Here is a 19,146-nt window from a genome sequence, read left to right on the forward strand (position 1 = left end):
AGGGAAAAAAAGGACAATATGGGATCCATCCTGACCGCGGAAGTTAAACTGTTCCATATTGGTGGGGCAGCCACCAAGATGACCTGCTTTCTAGATCTCTGTTCACACCGATCTCCCTCCTATTATTATCCACCACCACCCCCTTTCTCACATAATTGCAGTCATGTTGCTGCTTAAATTTGGCAACACTTTGTGCTAACAAGCACAAAACAAAGCCCTTAGGCACAGTTGAATCTTTTTCACATATTCTGTATTTTCGAGGCATAAGAACAAATTATTTGGCAGATTGCATTGCATTGCTGTTGCTTCCTACCCACTTGCTGTTCCTTCCTTGCTGTTTATGTTTTGATGCTTGGACTCTTCCTGGAATCCCATATTCAAGCTGAGGTCAGCTCCACTTGAAAGTATTTTTGTTCTAAGCTTCATGCCAACCACAGTGATACTTCTTGTTTTGGTGGTTATGGGGTACGTGTTTAGCTAGAAATAATGTTACATTTTAGGAATGATTGAAATATATCGCAGCTTTCATAAACAATCGTCCTTGGCTGGAAGGGAAATTTTCTGAAGCCTTTGCCTCAAACAGAGCTAGCACAGACATGTGCCAGTCTCTAGTTCCACTGGAGCTGAAACAGCATTCACGAGAATGCCAAGATAATATATATGTTGGCAACAGAGGAAAGGGACAAGGCTGTGGCCTGTCGCTATTTATTTCGCAAGAGAAATTACCTTCTCTGTAACTACTATAAGAACTCCCAGAGTAAATCCAAAAGGCTTGGCAATGCGTTAGCATCAGGTTTACAGTGCTTATTCCTAAAAGGGTCTACGCAAGCAAAGCAGGATATAAGAGCTGGTGTAGTGGTGAATGTGCTGGCCTAGAAACTAGGAGTCTGGTTGGGCTACTTCGGCTCGTTCCTCTCTGTAAACCCACCCCACCCCACAGGATTGTTGTTGGGAAAATAGGCAGGAGTGTTAGGTATATTTGCTAGCTTGATTTGGCAATAAATGGGTAGATAAAAACCTATTATGTTACATAATGTGAAATCACAGCTGCCAGTTCCTTAGCTGATGCCGGCTTTCCTTTGCGTTGAGCTCTCAACAACTTAGCATGGTGTAATGTATCACTGTAATAAATGTGCAGATCAAGCAGTATGGACTTTTGTTACTGGCAAATGGAAATTTTATCAACGCACAGGTTTCCTAAATGCTATTTAAGGTTTTTTTATAGGGCGTCCAGTGTTCCAATAACCACTGGGACCCGTACAGCCAGTTTTTTAAAAAAATTATTATTAATCACCATCATCATCTTTACAATTTGTTATAATGTTTCTTTCCAGAGTACGGTTGTTCAAAAGGAGAGTTTGCAACAGTCCTGGATTCAAGGCACCTGTTCCACTATCTGTGCTTTCCTGCCTATCACTCTTGTGGTAGACTTCATAGGGGCTTGCTAGCTTTCCCTCTTAACCATAATTATACATTCCCCCTTCAATAATTACATATAATTATAACAATGAAAGATTATAATTTGTAATTTAAATTTTCCAAAAACAAACCCTGAAGTATGCCAAATAAATGCGGCCGCGAGAGTTGTCTTGGGAGTTTCCCGGTACTCCCACGTTACACCTTTGCTCTGCGAGCTGCATTGGTTACCAGTTGTCTTCCGGGTGAGATTCAAGGTTCTGGTAATGGTCTTTAAGTCCCTACATGGCATGGGGCCGGAGTACCTCGGGGACCACCTGCTGCCGGCGTCAACTTCCCTCCGCCCTGTGCGTTCCCACAGAGAGGGCCTCCTCAGGGTGCCCCCGGTCAGAGAATGTCGGCTGGTGGCCCCCAGGGGGAGGGCCTTCTCTGTGGGTGCTCCGGCTTTATGGAACCAACTGCCGGTTGAGCTCCGGACGGCACCGGACCTTCGCTCTTTCCGACGCAGTCTGAAGACCCATTTATTTGAACAAGCTGGCCTGGCCTGATGGGGGAAGTTAGGGTTTTTTAATTGGGTTTTATATTGTTACTGTTTTATCTGGGCAATTATTTAATTGTTTTTTAATTTTTGTATCCTCTATTTATATGTGCCCTGTTCACCGCCCTGAGTCCCTCGGGAGAAGGGCGGTATACAAATTTAATAAATACAAATACAAATACAAATGAAAATACCCTCATTTTTCCTTAATAGCATATATATAAACACGGCCGTTTCTTAAACATAGTAAAATCCCTTCACTTTCCGTGAACAATGAGGCCCATTATACAGAACGTGCTATGCTTGAGAAAGCATTTTGCAGTCCTTGGCAGTGCTCTTTGGGCTGAGAATCACAAAGGATTTTGTGCTGCGTATAAATGGGGGGAAGCAAAAGATGCAAACTATGCAATGTCGTCTTGTATCAAAAAAAAAAAGTGGTTCTCTCAGGCGCCACCGGGATGAAAGAATTGGCTGTAGCCATGAAAATGTGTGCTGGAACTCTTAAGGTTGCCATAGAGCTTGAGGAAAAGAAAAACGCCGGGCTCTTTAGTCTGAAGGAAGGGGAAGACTTTAGCATGGAATTATGGACCAAGCTAGCTTTCATTCTAGGGCTGCTTCGTTTCGCAGAGAAATGTCTTGGGAGCATGGCAACATCTATAATGGTTTATCATGGTCTGTGTAAAAGACAGAGAAACAACTGGAGGAGTATGGCTGTTCGTGTGCGCAAGAGGAGAGAGACTCTCACCCAAACATCAGCAAGCAAAATGATTGCGTTTCCCTTGCATGAGAAAAAGGGTGGTTCTAGACGTTCTGCGTCTGATAAAGAATGAGAAGAGGTTGCATGGTACAAAAATGATAAATTGGAGGATGAATGAAAAGGCTTCACAGTCATACCAATTTGTGAGAGAGTTAAAATAGATTCTTTTATTATTGTGCAGAATGTTTCTCATTTTTAAAAATTTCACTCTAGGCTTCTTCAGTGTTGTGATGTAATTTCTGTCAGTTTCAATTCAATTAATGAGCTAATTCTTGCAGGACAGAAGTGTAAGGCACACTATGAGAGAGCTGTGTTAGAAAGAGCTATGTTAGATTATAGCAGATCACCATGCTCTGGGTTAGGAGAGGTCACAGATTCCTCTAGAGCATTGCGTGGATGTATGTGCTGTTGCCTGAGGTCATTCATTCCAATGTGTATGTGTGTATTCAGGAATGACTAAGAGCCAGGCTAAGAAAACTTTTAGCTGACGAGTGAAGCACATAAAATTTTGATTTTACTACTTGGATAAATAATTTACCCTTCTTTCAGCAGAGCATGAAAAGTGACACTAGGGATTGCAGCAAGAAGGAAAAATTGGAATAACTGATTCATGATCCTTTTAACAAGTTCTTCAATTTGCAGATGTTAGATGAGAAAATATCATTTTAGAAATCTCAAAAATGTAAAGTGTTTGGCTAATAATCTCGCTTATGGAAAAAAGTAATGTCAATGTATTAGGTAAAGATAAAGGTTCCCCCGCACATGCGTGCTAGTTGTTTCCAACTCTAGGGGCCGGTGCTCATCTCCGTTTCAAAGCCAAAGAGCTAGCACTTGTGCAAGGACGTCTCCGTAGTCATGTGGCCGGCATGACTAGACGCCAAAGGCGCACAGAACGCTGTTACCTTCCCACCGTAGTGGTCCCTATTTTTCTACTTGCATTTTTACGTGCATTCGAACTGCTAGGTTGGCAGAAGCTGGGATGAGTAACAGGCGCTCACTCTGTTACGCGGCACTCGGGATTCGACCCGCCAGACTGCCGACCTTCTGATCGACAAGCTCAGCGTCCTAAACCCACTGAGCCACCGCGTCCCTGTTGTCAACGTATTAGTCTCCTTCATAAAAATACAAGTACATTTGTGTGGATGACATACTACCGTAAGATCAATAAACATTGTAGAGCTGATCATAAAGATGACTTCAGAGCCTGTGGCTAAGAAAAATATTACACTGTTGGTTGCTCCCTAGAGAGAGAGAAAAAAATAGTCAAGTTTTTGAACTGGATTATTAGGAAGAGAACTAATTGTAGCAAGATAATAGAGAAATATGAACATTTTTTCCATCTGTACTTCTGCTGTGCTGATTTGCAAAAAGCATACCCTTGGGCACAGAACAACACTCTGATGGTAGAATGATATTGCTGTGCTGTGGGGTTTTTTTCTACCTTCTTGTAAATATTTTTCCTAATAGATACTGTTTGTGTATTGTACGAATCTGTAGGCAGATGTCTTTACTGTATCTGTTTATAAGATAACCTTGGGTCTATTTAATTTCTGCCTGCACAGTTACTATAGATGGGAAAGTTTTATGCCTTGTACAGATCATTAGGCATACATTTACAGGGGTGTTTTTATGAACTGATTAGAGAATATTTGCGTGGACACATCTGCCCTCACTCAGCTTGAGGTTTTTCAGTGCAAAAATGAATACATGAACTATAATATGTGAAATCGTCTTAATATGAGACTGAAAATGTTTTTGCTTTATGATACAGAATTTAAGATAGTTGTCCTAAATTTTAAGTTACAAATCCTTGATGTTTAAAGCAGACGTGAAAATGACAAGCATTTTAAACTAAACATTATTGTTACTGGGGTTATTTATTCAGATAGGAAGCCTTTTATTTTTCCTTCCACATTTTTTTTATTGTATCGCTCTTATTTCCTGTCAGTTTTTTTGCTTGCAACCAGTTTTTAACTAGTGCTGACACTTCAATTAGCTTTCCTCTTTAGAACTTCAGCACTTTCACATATGTTATTTGTGGTGAAAACAATGTCACAATTGCAATAAGAAGGCAGTGAATAAGGCAGGGCATTAGTTGTGTAACTGCTAACTGACAGGCCAAGCCAGCAGCAATAGAAAGTGAAGAAAGGGCTGGTTTTAAAAGGGCGCGCTTGTGAGCAAAGGAAATGGGAAGGGACTGAACAGCTGTGAAACCAAAAGGAAAGTGGTATGTGAACAAAGCTGACCCGTAGGTAAACATTTTGACCTAAGGGTCAATTTCCTCTTCGCTCACAAGCATGCCCTTTTAAAACCAACCCTTTCTTCAGTTTCTCCTTGCTGCTGGCATGGCCTGTCAGTGATTAGTTGCATAACTAATACCCTGTTTCATTCACTGCCTTCTTATTACAGTTGTGACATTATGTTCACCACAAATAACATGTGGAAGTTCTAAATATATGTGTGTGTGTTTGTGTGTGTGTGTGTGTGTGTGTTTCACTCTAGCTCAGGGGTCAGCAACCTGAAACAGTGAAAGAGCCACTCAGAACCAGTTCCCTCACAAAAGGAAAAACTGGGAGCCTCAAAAAATGTGTGCGCATGCGCATACATGCGCACATGCGCAGAACAGGGTTTGAATGAAGAGTGGAGCCAAGGCGAGATATGCACCTACCCTGCATATTTGAATTGATTGGTTGAACTTTTTTAGTCTCACTTTTTTTTTTGGAGTACACATAGCAGAGGACTGGGAGCCGCAGGAGACGGCTGAAAGAGCCGCATGCAGCTCCAGAGCCACGGGTTGCAGACCTGTGCTCTAGCAGAAGTCCAACATGTTGGTTGGCACTGAGCTTTTTTTTTTATGAGCAGGTATTTGTCCCCAGACAATTTAAATGATCCTCAAATATATTTAAATTATCTTTAAAATTTTCATCACTTATCTAAGAGATATAGAGTCAGGAATCTTTCTCAAAGCAGATGAGTTTCCTGGCTGCTAATACCAACTGTATTGGTAGATAAAAATCATCACCTTCATAAATTGCTTGATAAGGCAGGCAGGAATCTGTATTGTTCTCAAAAGAAAACAAATACTCAAATATTTGATTTGAGTCAGTTCTTTAATCCAGTGCTTTAATCCTTTTTTAGCTTTTTAACTTAGAATAAACATTATCTTTTGAGGACCCCAAGAAACTTTTGTCTCCTTGGCCGATAAGCTTTGAAACGTTTTAATATTAATGTTCTCTAACCTGTAATATTGCATGAAGAACACAATAATGTTGCGCACTACCACACCATAATTTCTCACAGCAACCACTCACCCAGAAAACATTCACTTTTAATGATGTATCCTTAACACCAACCTTTTCCCCCTACACACCTTATTTTTACTTACCTAAAATAGTTTTGACATAGGGAGTTCAATAAAGAAACAGGTTAATTAATTACCTTTTATGATTTAGGCTTTTAAAAATGGTTTAATAATTAATGTGAATGATTTGACAAGATTAATGTAGCTTTTCTTGGCTGCCACCCAACTTGTCTTGTTACTTGGGTGGTACCATCTGTTTCCATAGATTTGAAGCAGAGGAATCACAACTGTTTTGTTTTTATTTTTTTCTCAGAAAATTACTGGAAGCTTTATGGTGTGTATTTTAATACTCACTGGTCTATTTGATTATTCCTTTTAATAGTAAGTTCACTATCTTTCCAGATAAGCATAAACTACACAGGTAAATCATGAGTGTTGTTTTGGGGTTTTTATTGATTTTATTGATTCCATTTTTATAAAAAGTTGGAAACATCCAGATTTCTGTCCCTTAGAATAACAGTATTTGTGAATGACCTATTCTTAGTATTGCCACAATCATTGCAAATGGAGATATTTAAAGATGCTTTGAATTTTTGCATTGTTTTGGAAGCAGATAGCTGTCTCTGAAGGACTTTGGGGCAGAAAAGGTTTGGGAGTTAGATAGCTATCCCAACTCATAATTGAAATTGCTTTACATCTTTTAACCACTTTAAATACATACCTTCATAGTAAAGACTCTGAAAAAAATATGTAAAATATTTTTGTAAGATCTGGATGCCAACATATATTCTGCTTGCCAATTTACAATTTCAATATCATGCTAGAAATATGGAACAGGAAAATCTGGATTGCAGTTCAGTGAAGATGTCCCACAAGTATCATTTTTGAATGCATGTTTTAGAGTTTAATTGCTATTTATTACGTTACTTTTTGTTATGATCTGACTCTTGAAAACATTACATGATCCATTGTTAATAATGCATATGCACTTAGATCATTGCAAGTACAACAGTGAGTTAGTAATTGAGAAAATACTGTACTCTAAATTTATCGAGAAAAGTCAGCCCCTTAATTTACTGTATTTTATTTCTCTCTTTTCCAATTACTTTCATTCTGCCCTAATTTTATTCTGCCCAATCTATTTTATCCTCCCAAACTATTAGGCTTAATGCAATGTTGCACTCACATTGCTTCATGAATAATATACAGTTAACTAACTACCTCCTCCTCTCTTTCCTTATGTTTTTAGCCACGTGCTACCCACCAAATATTTAATTATACCTTCCATTGATGCTCATTGTGATGACCACTGGTTATTGTTTAGGAGACTTATAGGGAACCACATCCAAATCCTACTGCACTTGCTTTGATGTGATGTCTAAGTATAACAACTTCTAGAAAAGAGATTCTGAGTTGAATCACTGAGAAAAGTTCATTGTATGCCAAAAGAAGATAATGGGAAAGCAACATTTGCCAATTTCTGCCCTCTTAACTTCCTGTTCCAGAAAGCCGGGGTATTCTTTGGAATACTATGAGAAAGAGATACTAAGAGCCATGAGTCTCCATGGTGGAGGGAGGAGGATCATCATTTTAAAAATGGCAGATTCATTGCTTTGGTCCATGGGTACAAGTTGACAAATACACATGGGTATGTCTAGTTTAATGAAGAGAAAGACTAGGAGTGACATGATAGCAGTGTTCCAATATCTCAGGGGTTGCCACAAAGAAGAGGCAGTCAAGCTGTGCTCCAAAGCACCAGAAGGCAGGACAAGAAGCAGTGGATGGAAACCAATCAAGCAGAGAAGCAACCTAGAACTAAGAAGAAATTTCCTTACAGTTAGAACAATTAATTGGTGGAATGGCTTGCCTCCAGAACTTGTGAGTCTTTTATCACTGGAGATTTTAAAGAAGAGATTGGACAACTATATGTCTGAAATAGTCTAGAGTCTCCTGCTTGAGCAGGAGATTAGAAGGCTCCAAGGTCCCTTCCAACTGTTTTATTCTGTTAAATTGATGGAGCTTGGATCTCAATTATAATATTATGTTCTGTAGGCCATTAGTGAAAATTGTTATCATTTCCTTTCTTTAGCAGGGAACTACTACCAGTTTTATATATGGTTCTGGCTCTGAGGAATAACTGAATGTCTGCATCATTGTTCTTTTTGTATTAAGTACTGCATGATAAGCATTTGGATGTCCTTGCGGCCATTTCTGTTTTCAATTCAGCCTTGTTAGAAGGCAAGATAATGTTTAATTCATGGTGTCCTTCACAACAGGTCCACAGTTATTTGTGTGAAAACAAATAAATATAGGTTATTGGTATTGCTGTTCCTACTGAATGCTTTTTTAATGGAATCTGTCTATTATCCAGTGCCATTTTGAAGCTCATCAAGAGGAAGGGATGGTGATCTCTCATATGGCTGTTGCAGGAGTGGGGATCTGGATTGCCTTCACATCGGGATCTACTCTCCGTCTTTTCCACACTGAAACCCTTAAACATCTCCAGGATGTTAATGTGGCTACTCTTGCTCACAATATGTTATCAGGTACCATTATTTATTCATTACCAGATTGTTTGTTTGAACAACTCTTGCTTTGTGGGCATGATGTTAAATCTGAAGGTTTAAACCTGAGGTTGTGCAGTCTGCTGCCCCGCCATTGGCACTTAATATCCAAAATCTATGGAAGTCACCTAATAATCCAGTTTTGCTGTCATTCACAAATGTGACGTGTCTTTTACTCAGAATATTGATCTGAATGGAAACCTTAAGGACCTGTTTTCTGAAAGACAAGCCTAACATAATTCTGAAAAACCGCTGGATGAGGAATATAGTAAGATAGAAAATCAGAGGGAAACAGTTTGCTTAGTCATTTAAGGCATCAGGCTGGAAATTGAGAGACTTTGAGTTCTAATCCGCTCAGTCGTTCTTTCTCAGCCCTAAGAAAAAGGCAAGGGCAGATCATTTTGGAAAATTTTTCCAAGAAAACTGCAGGGGTTTCTCCAGACAGTCTCCAAAGTCAACCTGCATGTTTACAAAGTTCCCCCACCCCACCCTCAATCAGGCTGAGGAACACTTGTGACCTAAGGGCAAGTTATCTGCTCTCTGTTAGAGAACCTATCTATTGCCAGTTCTTTAAAAGTCTAATAGTAATTTTATTAACTGTACATTATTTCCTCTTCTGCTACTTTTAAAAGCCCTTAACTTTGGGGCTACCCAATAAGCACACAAATCAGCCACTTGTTTATGTATTCTCAGGAGAGTATTTTTCAGGCTGTTGTCACCATGCTAGAGGATTGAGTATTTTGCTTGTAGGAGGTAAACTGTGCCTGTGTGTGGTTTACAAATAGGTATTCCTGCACGTTTTTTTTAAAAAAAATGGCTATTTGGAAAATATCTAATCTTAGCTATTACTGCCACGGAAAGACAAGAAGAGAAATGTAAACTCTGTTTTCCTGCTGAAGAACTTGAGATAAACATACACACACCATTACAATTATGCTTCAGCTGCTTCTATTTTATCTGAAATGTATTCCCACCCACAATTCATGTAACAGTTGCAATAGAGTTTTTTGTTCAAAGTAACAAAGATTAAGTTGTAGCTTGAATTGATTTGATGTGGAACAAGAAAAAGGGGGATTTGTTTAAATGTTCTTGTGACATAGTAAAAGCTGGAAAAAGTTGAAAACAAAACAGCAAATGCATTGATCCATAGGTAATAGACTTCTGAAAAGCAGAAAGTAAGCAATAGAATAAAAGGAGTGTGCTTTTTAATGCATTAACACTCGTGGCTGTATTGCTATATGTTTCACTTGCCCATTTCTTCCGGTTCAAACTATTTTGGTATGGAGAGGTTTCCTTCGTAAAGAGTAGAATGTAGCACACTTATACACATAAGTATCTCTTTCCAAAATTAAAAGGCAAGTCTACATTCTGTAAAGGTAAAGGGACGCGGTGGCTCAGTGGGTTAGGACGCTGAGCTTGTTGATCAGAAGGTCGGCAGTTTGGCGGGTCGAATCCCGAGTGCCGCGTAACAGAGTGAGCGCCTGTTACTCGTCCCAGCTTCTGCCAACCTAGCAGTTCGAAAGCACGTAAAAATGCAAGTAGAAATATAGGGACCACTCCGGTGGGAAGGTAACAGCGTTCCGTGTGCCTTTGGCATCTAGTCATGCCGGCCACATGACCACGGAGATGTCCTTGGACAAGCGCTGGCTCTTCGGCTTTGAAACGGAGATGAGCACCGGCCCCTAGAGTCGGAAACGACTAGCACGCATGTGCGGGGGAACCTTTACCTTTACCTTTTACCTTTACATTCTGTAACTATACAGAACATGCAGAAAGCAAGCTGTTGCTAGGTAGGCATTGCTAGATGTAGATACATTCTCTGGACCACGGGTCGGCAACCCGCGGCTCCGGAGCCGCATGCGGCTCTTTGAGCCGTCTCCTGCAGCTCCCAGTGTGCCCGGTGCACGCGCACCTCTTCGAACGGGCAGTGGTGTGCGCGCACCTCTCCAAATGGAGAGTGGCACCGCCCGATTGGAGAGGTGCGCGCGCACCTCCCCAAACCTTTGGAGAGGTGCGCGCGTACCTCCGTGCGAATGGGCCGCGGCGTCGCTCTTTGAGGAAGCTGCCGCGGCCCGTCTGCAAAGCTGCCGAAAGCGGCAGCTTTGCAGACGGGCCGTCGCCGTCGGGCAACCGGGAACCGGTTCCATCTCACTTTTTAAAAAAAAATGGCAATCGCGTGCGTCCGCGCATGCGCAAAAAACCGTTTTGCGCATGCGCAAAACATTTTTTGCGCATGCGCGTGCATGGACACACGCACGCGGCTCCCAGTTTTTTTAATTTGTGATGGAACCGGTTCCCGGTGGCTCTTTTCCTTTTTTAGGTTGCCGACCCCTGCTCTGGACCATTATTTAAAAATCACTAGATTAGAAGAAGGCACAAAAGCTGTTGTAAAAAACTGCTCAGTATTTAAATGTTATGTCTGAAGAAACCGTTCTGTAGTCCCTTTTTATATACGAACGGACAGGCATGAAGGTTTAGATTTCATGAATTCCTCATCACTATAGTTGGCTCCAAAAGTCATGGTAAGTTCTTTTTTACTTTCCAAAACATCTGGAACTAGGTATGTAATCTCTAGTTAAATCTTAATTTTAGAATCAAGTCTCTTAATTCTATAATTCTCACCAACTACAGGTAATCCTTGACTTAACAATGGTAATTGGGACTGGAATTTATGTAGGGTGCTTCAGGCTGCACCGTAGTATTTCCTGCAACGTTTGTTAAAGAAACAACACACTTTGCTTTGCTCTTAAGACTTAATAGCAACAGCATCTAGACTTGCATACTGCTTCATACAGCTTTAAAGCTCTCTCTAAGCAGTTTACAAATATCAGCATATTGGCCCCAACAATCTCATTTTACCGACTTTGGAAGGATGGAAGGCCGAGTCAAACTTTAACCAGTCAAGATCGAACTCCTGGCGGTGGCCAGAGTTAGCCTGCGATACTGCATTCTAACTACTGAGTCACCAGGGTCAAAGAAGTCATGTTATGTGAAGGAGCAGCTTCAAGAGTCTGCATTACTTGAGGCTTCATCAAAGTGAAACACCCCTTTGAAGATTTCCGTATGATGTATACTCTGGCCATGACAAACTTATTGGTTTGATGTACCCTCCTCAGATATAGGACTGAGGACAAAAATAATGTCCAGGTTACATACAAATGTTATAACTTGAATTAAACTATCTTGAATTTTATTCTAAATTCCATTTTTTTTCTTTTTTATATGTGAAATTCATGAGAAACAAGATTTGCCCTGAAGAATTCTGCTGAATTTAAAGATGTTTTTAATTTGTTCTACTGATACCATGCTCACCTATGTGATTTTTTAATCTAGTAGTATGACATGTATTGCTTGATGGCAAATGGAAAAACGTAACACTTCTTATCACTAAATTTGTCACTAAACTCCTTGAAATAACAACGATCTTCCTCATTCCAACTACACTGGCATATTTATAATAAACATAGCATAGGGACCTGTGAATTTGAAAGTCTCTGCTCAAATTTCAGCTCTGCCAGTTTCATTGGAACATCTTACATAAATCTTGTTTCTGTTTTATGTTATAGTAATTGAGAACATAGTGTATTTGTAGTATATAAAGTACTTGAATTATGTTATTGAAAATGTGGTGGCTTGGAATTCATTTTAAATAGTTGTTCAGTATCATAATTTTTTTTTCAGAGATGTGAAAAATTCAATTGGATTTTTGGACTAAAGCCATCTTTATATTAACAGACCTACGGGGTCAAAACCATCTCATTATGGTACAGATTTTAAACTATAATCAATGGTCATGAATATCTCACTATTTATGGCCAATGATTATAGTCTACAATCTGTTTCTATTTTATTTTTTGTTGAATTTTACATGATATTAAAATTATTTTAATATTGTACACTATTTGCCCCATGAAAATACTTTGAATTACAAAAAGTATATGCATACTAAAAAGGTTGTTATACTATTTAAATTTAACCCAATTTAATCTCTGAAATGTTTTTACTCCAAATTGTATCTATTTGAGATCAAAGTAGGATTAATTTATCCCCAAAATATTCACTGGAAGGAAGGATTGATAAACTGAACTGATTTGCAGCCACTTCTGAGAATTAAAACATTTGGAAAAGCACAAAGCTGTAGCCATTCCTCCCTTCTGTACTTAATCTGGAACAGTGCACACAAACCTAATGCATTTGCCATCTTGTATTAATTATGTGTTTCAGAAGTTCATGTTCTCAAACAGGTGCTTCCCAACTGTTCCATCACTTTAAAAGCAAGGGATTTCCGTTTGACTGCACTTAGAATTGTTTGTTCCAAAGTTGGTCTTCTGCCTTCAAAATGTGAGCATGCAGAATAATTGTTAGCAGTTTTCACATGTGGAAACAATGTTATTTAACTAGCATGAGCCACCAGTTAGACATTTTTGTAGATCCTGGGGTCAGGACAGGCCTTGAGTTTTCCTCCTTCCATCCCCTTGATGTTAATGTCACCAAAATACTGCAGATCAGAATTACACAACAGGATATACAGGTATTTTCAGTCATTTTGGAGTGAAAATGCTCTGTGAAGTATTTTTTTATAATAGGCAATGCGTTTAAAATGAACACAATATGCGTGAATATCCTCTGTGGGAAGAGAAGATTAAAATCCCTCTCCCCGGTCTCATTGTTCTGCAAATGTGCAAAACAAGAACAAATAGTAGACACTTTTATATTTTGCACTGAACTGATGTCTAAAAACTCTCAGATGTGCAGATTTAACAAGAGATTCATTCACCTTTTTTATTTAAATTGTCTAAGCTTCTTGTCTGATTCTTTTCTTCTTCCATTTTTCTTGCTTGTTTACTTTTTATACATGTTTTTTTGAAATTAAACAAAAATGATTAAATCATCTAAACATTGAAATTAAGGACCACAGTATAGTGATTCACACCATATGACCATTATGAAGACATTTTGCTAGGCCATGTTTGATTATTGTTCTTTTCTTAATATCACTGGTTCTCTGGAAGTTGAATATACCTGGTTTCAGTGGTGGGATTCAAGTATGGGAACAACTGGTTTTCTGTGTGGATGCCACTTCCGGAAGTCCATTCTTGGCCTGGTCAACAAAAAAATTAGCTACCGGTTCTGCCAAACTGGTGCGAACTGGCTGAATCCCACCACTGCCTGGTTTATACATAAGTTGGGAACACACTGATTTCAAAGTACAGTTTTGCGGGTCTTGAATTTATATTTACATGCCTCTTTAGTTTATATTTTCTTGCTAATAAAACAATAGGTCTGCTCAGTTGTTTTCTGCATAAGGGATTTTTTCCATGAATAAAAATAGGGCAGGATTTTATACTGGAGCCGTGATCATTTGGTGCCATTTATTTACCTTCTGGAATCATTCATGTTTCATTCAAGGCTGCCCCTCTGCCCAGTTCTGATAGAAAACTCTGGAATTCCACTTCCCAAACAAGCGACTTTCCTTTTTATGAATATTTGATAGTTAATTTTAGCATCAGTCCTTACGGCCATCAGTGATTTCCTTTAAGCACAGAATATGTCTAGTTCATACTTCATGTCATGAATTAGTTTTCTCCAGCCCTGAGCCACCTAAATGTGTCAGGTCAACAGTTTCTAGAATTTCCAGATTGCTGCCCAAATTTTTAAGAGTAAAACTGTAACTCCACAAAATTACCCATACCAGGTTCAATTTGTAAATAAAGGAGAAACTAGAAAACAATTCTTTATTTAATATGGCTCCAGTGCTTTTTAAGAATCTTTGAAGAGAGTTTAAAAATAATTTGATTTGTTTAAAAGCACAAGTCTTTTTATCCATACGGTTTTGTTGTACAATGTGAGTTTTTTATTCATTCCTTCTTCAATTTTGGAACTGGGATAGCCATTGTCTCAAAACTGCCTTTTTGCAAATTTTCTAAAAGATAACTCAGTGGTCTTTCAGTTAACAGAGTTAATATACAGTATGTTTAAAATAATATCAGATTATCAGTATTCTGAAATTCAGGTATAAATTGAAGTAGACATTTTGGATACATTGGACAAAATTTGGTTGTACCCTGTATTATTTTTGTACATGAATAAAATGCCATTTTGAATATGGGTAAATATATAAAATGCCCATGCACAAAACCCAATTTGGATTTAATGGACATTTTGTTTTAATGGGTATCTGTTGCTCCATTAATCTGCTAAATTTCTGGATTACCTCTAGACATAACCTTTAGATATAAATCTTATCTTATGTATCCGTTCAGAAATGATTCTGGTGGAATGCAGTACCACCATATAAATGAATACAGGATTGCTACTTAATCATTTATAAATGGATTATACATCTGCTAGATAATTGTGTATAGTTCCCTAAATTAATAATCTCACCATTAAGTTAAATTGAAGGCACTTGTCCACATGTCAGCCTGGGATAATTTTAAAAATGTGGTGGAATCATGCTATAATATAAACCTAGCATCATATGTTGGCTAACATATACTGAACATTAGCATACTTGATTCATTACACTGTGCCTATGTACTCTTCACTATTTTGTGTTGATATTAAGTATATTTTTTTGTAAAAAGTCCACAGTAGAAAGGGGGAGGGGTTGACCCTCAACAGCAGGCCTGCACAATTTGTAAAGGGAAAAGGATTGGAAGATAATTGAAAATAACTGCAGACTGCAAAGGAATAGCTGGTGTGCTAATCAGCTATTTGGTGTCTAGAGAAGTGGTGCTATCACAGAAGCTGGTGGCATTGAGGCTTGTAGGTATTCAGCAGTGCACCTTTGGAGGTGGCTTCCATGGTGGATCTTTCCTGGCAGTGGTAGCAGTGTTTGACAGCAGTGAATTCATGGGTATTTCAAAAACACAGGAGAACTGCAGATAGAAACTGAAATAAATGGATAGGTTATTGCTTGGCTACATGACCCTTGTATTATATGATTTATTGTATGCTTACAACATTTTTAAATATGTAGGAGAACATGATTTCATTAAATAATGCCTGTACAGTGCAACTGTAAACAGCAAAAAAAACCTGGTTTGGGAGTAATGTAATATTCTCTGCATCTTGCAGGACAGCAACGTGTTTCAGTGACTAGCCTCTTAGTATGCCATGGTCTATTATTGGTTGGAACAAATGTTGGGATTATAGTAGCACTCCCAGTTCCTCGCTTGCAGGGAATCCCCAAAGTAACCGGTGAGTATAATATTCACACTGCAAGTAAACTCTTATCAGTACAAAAAATTGTAGTGATTCATCAAAGGCGCCGCTTTCAGATAAAGCAGAGGTCCCCAACTTTTTGGGTGCTGTGGAGAGAGGTTTTTCCCCAGATCGGAGAGTGCATGGTTTTGTGTGCTGCCTGTATCCCATGGATGGGGCTTTGCTTGTTTGTGCGGACCAGTTGCTGGCATGCCACAGACTGGTACTGGTCCACGGACCAGGGGTTGGGGACCCCTGAGGTAAAGGAAGGCTCATATCAAAAATGTTGGCAAAAGAAACTGTGCTGTAATCTTAGCATCTTGTTTCCCTTTTTTTTTTAACTTAAAAGACAATTGCAGACTTTAGCTCTTACCTTTCTTTTTTTATTCTCTTGTTAAAAGACCAAGCCACTGAAAGTTCACCACAGCTATGTAGCAAACATGGTCTATTGATGGGCAGCTCTGTATTAGCATTCTTCTGCCCACCCAAAGCTATTCCACCTAAGGGAAATTCTCTATAGTATGGGAGTTATATGTATGCACAACTAATTTAATGTTCTTTTGTAAAAAGGCCAAGGATTGTTCAACCGCCTGGGATAAAATTAAAGCACAATGTCAATCATTAGTCATGATACATAGAGGGCATTCGGTAATCAGGAATGCTCACTCTCCTGAGGATTCTTTAAAAAAATTGCATACGCCTTATAAAACAAGTGCATTGCTATGGTTTTACCTTGCTTCCCCAAAAACAGCCTGTATTTGGTAAATATGTCATTATACTGATCAGTTGTTGTCAACAATCCATAGGTGAACAGATAAATATATTGTTTGCCAAATGTCTTATAGAACAGGGGTCACCAACCCCTGGTCCGTGGACCAGTAGCATGCCAGCAACCGGACCACACAAACAAGCAAAACCCCATCTGCGGGATGCAGGCACCACACAAAATCACGCACCCTCCGGTCCGCGGAAAAACCTCTCTCCACGGAACCTGTCCCTGGTGCCCAAAAAGTTGGGGACCTCTGTTATAGAACACATTTCAGATATCGTAGCAATTAATACTATGAATCATGACAGAAATGTTCCAACAGTTGGGATCCCAAATTTTCCATGCTTTAAGCTGACATGGTTAGCAAAAAGTGAGATCTACTCTCTTTCACTGTTGCTAGTATTAACATGATTACGTGTTGTGGGTGTAGAATAAGTTTTATTGAAAACAAGGTCTTGGGCAATGGATGGTGGAAAAAGCAAAATTAAGATAAAATCAGTCAGCTGATTCCCTGGCTCCTGCTGCTATAAAAACAAGAGAACAAAGCATGAACTGAATACCAATTTCACCTTTGCCTCATTGAAAAACAGATGGTAACTTCCAGAGTTTGTGTTGGAAAACATTTCCATTGGATTAGATGATACATAACACTAAGCTGTGGATTTTATAATTAAATATTATAAACCATGTTCATAAGCTTTACATTCTACATTTTCATTGTTTTTAAAGTGGGGAAAAAGTATTTGATTACAATTTTAAAAATCTTAACCAATTAAACACATGCTCAATTAAATAGAATTATAAAAAATAATAATTCAGTTCAGCATACCAAAATGTGATTTATATTATAACACCCTTAAAATGTGTAAAACAAGTGAGCACCAGCCCAAAATAAATGTATCAGTATCAAGAACGTCTTCTCTTGGATCTCTTTGTAGTAGATACAGCAACACTTTAAGCTGATGAGCCAGTACATAATCAGATGTAGGTTCTGACTTACCTCTGATTGAAGAGACTCTTGCAAAACATCAGACTTAAGCACCCCTGGCTCTGTCCTTCTACAGTAGGAGGAATAAATTTCAAATAATATATTGCTAAGCAAACCACAAAAACAATTGAAGACTTGAACTTGACTTATTCATGACTGATTAGTGTTTATTTTATAGCACAGTTCCTTATTTAGGTATTAAAAAAAACCCAGGAATGTTAAATGACAGTTGTCATTTTCTTCTTCCTGGTGGGGTAGGATAAGTGTGGGGTAGGTGATGGGCATCTTCTCGTTAACTCACAGTACTAAATTAAAGCATAATGTTCATTTCCATTTGCACACCTACGTGTTAAATCTGTTTGCGTGCATAAATCCTGAGCAAGAATCAGGAAGAAAGGGTCCGAATGTGATTTAAGAGTCATTAGTCTATTTATGTAATAGGGTGAGGTCATAGAAATAAATCCTTGTAGAATTAGGTACTGTTTTCCAATTGCAAGGTTATTCTGCAGCTCTAATACTGCTTGCTTTGCAGATAGAAATGCACATAGAAGGCTAGAGCTTCAGCTATTATCATGGGCTAGTTTTTCTGCTAGTTGAGAATTTTTTCCCATGCAAAATTCTGTTTCACAACTGAGGTCTGAAGTGAATGTTGACCTAGGAACATACAAAAGGCATATTACAAGTTAGCCACTTTTTATTCAGTGCTTTGTAGATCCAGCAGCTGGTGAAAAGAATTAAGCTGCATGAAAATGGTTGTGTCTAAGAGAGTCCTTTTTCATTTGACTGCAGGAAGAGGCATGGTATCTTATCATGCCCATAATGGCCCTATCAAGTTCCTTGTAACGGCCTCTGTGACAAGCAAGCAGAACAAAAGCAAGTCCAAGTCCAGGCTGAATTGTCCTCATTCAGGCCTGAAAGAGGATGACCAAAAGGGTGTTGGACCTGAGAGGCCTATTTCTTCTCTGAGCAACCCCAATGACAATGCCATTTGGTTGGGGGGCTCAGTCGGATCCATTGCTCAGAAAAGTGACTTGTCTTCATCATCTGGATCACTCACGTTGTCTCACGGATCCAACACAACTGAACCTCGGCCAGAAGAGAGTGCCGTCTATGAGCTTTTGAAAGAAGTCTCCCCTGACCAGACTAAAAGACATAGATCCAGAGAGGGGAAAGCGATATCCATCATGGTCATCTCTGGAGGACAAGGGCACAGAAGGGTGAATAAGAAATGCAAGCAGCAGCGGCCAGACGAACTGGTGTCTTCAATTATGGTTTGGCAGATTCCACTGTTAAAGATCTGACAACAGGACCCAGTGCAATTTGTACAATGGCATTTCCTTTGGTGTTAACACCATCATGATGAATTTGTGTTTTTTATCTCGAAGCAAATTAAATGTCAATGTTTGCAAAGGTTATAAGATTTCTTTGTCCCACGTTTACGTGGGTTAACTTGTTACAACAAGTATCTTAGACATATCCTAAGAAGTCTATTTCAGAGCTACATCTAAATATACTTTTGAGTTTTCAAAACTTTTGAGTTGAAAAAATGTATAATTCATTTCAAACATTTTTTTTCTCATTTTGCTACTATTTATATTCAAATATTA

The 19,146-nt window shown here is 38.8% G+C and overlaps 1 protein-coding gene across 1 annotated transcript in view; it reads left to right on the forward strand.

Annotated features, from left to right (window-relative positions):
• The window catches only part of ARHGEF10 (Rho guanine nucleotide exchange factor 10), a gene marked incomplete at its 5' end in the record, with an annotated part of 108,630 nt that extends 89,490 nt beyond the window's left edge, over window positions 1-19,140 (forward strand). Inside the window, 3 exons of the mRNA XM_081314445.1 lie at window positions 8,384-8,558; window positions 15,657-15,779; window positions 18,329-19,140. Coding sequence (XP_081170571.1) covers window positions 8,384-8,558; window positions 15,657-15,779; window positions 18,329-18,840 — 810 coding nt within the window. The 3' untranslated portion in view covers window positions 18,841-19,140. The remainder of the gene's footprint in view (window positions 1-8,383; window positions 8,559-15,656; window positions 15,780-18,328) is intronic.
• Window positions 19,141-19,146: the final 6 nt, after the last annotated feature.

Source organism: Vipera berus (assembly GCF_964194415.1).
Source record: "Vipera berus genome assembly, chromosome: 1".
NCBI classification, from domain to species: domain Eukaryota; kingdom Metazoa; phylum Chordata; class Lepidosauria; order Squamata; family Viperidae; genus Vipera; species Vipera berus.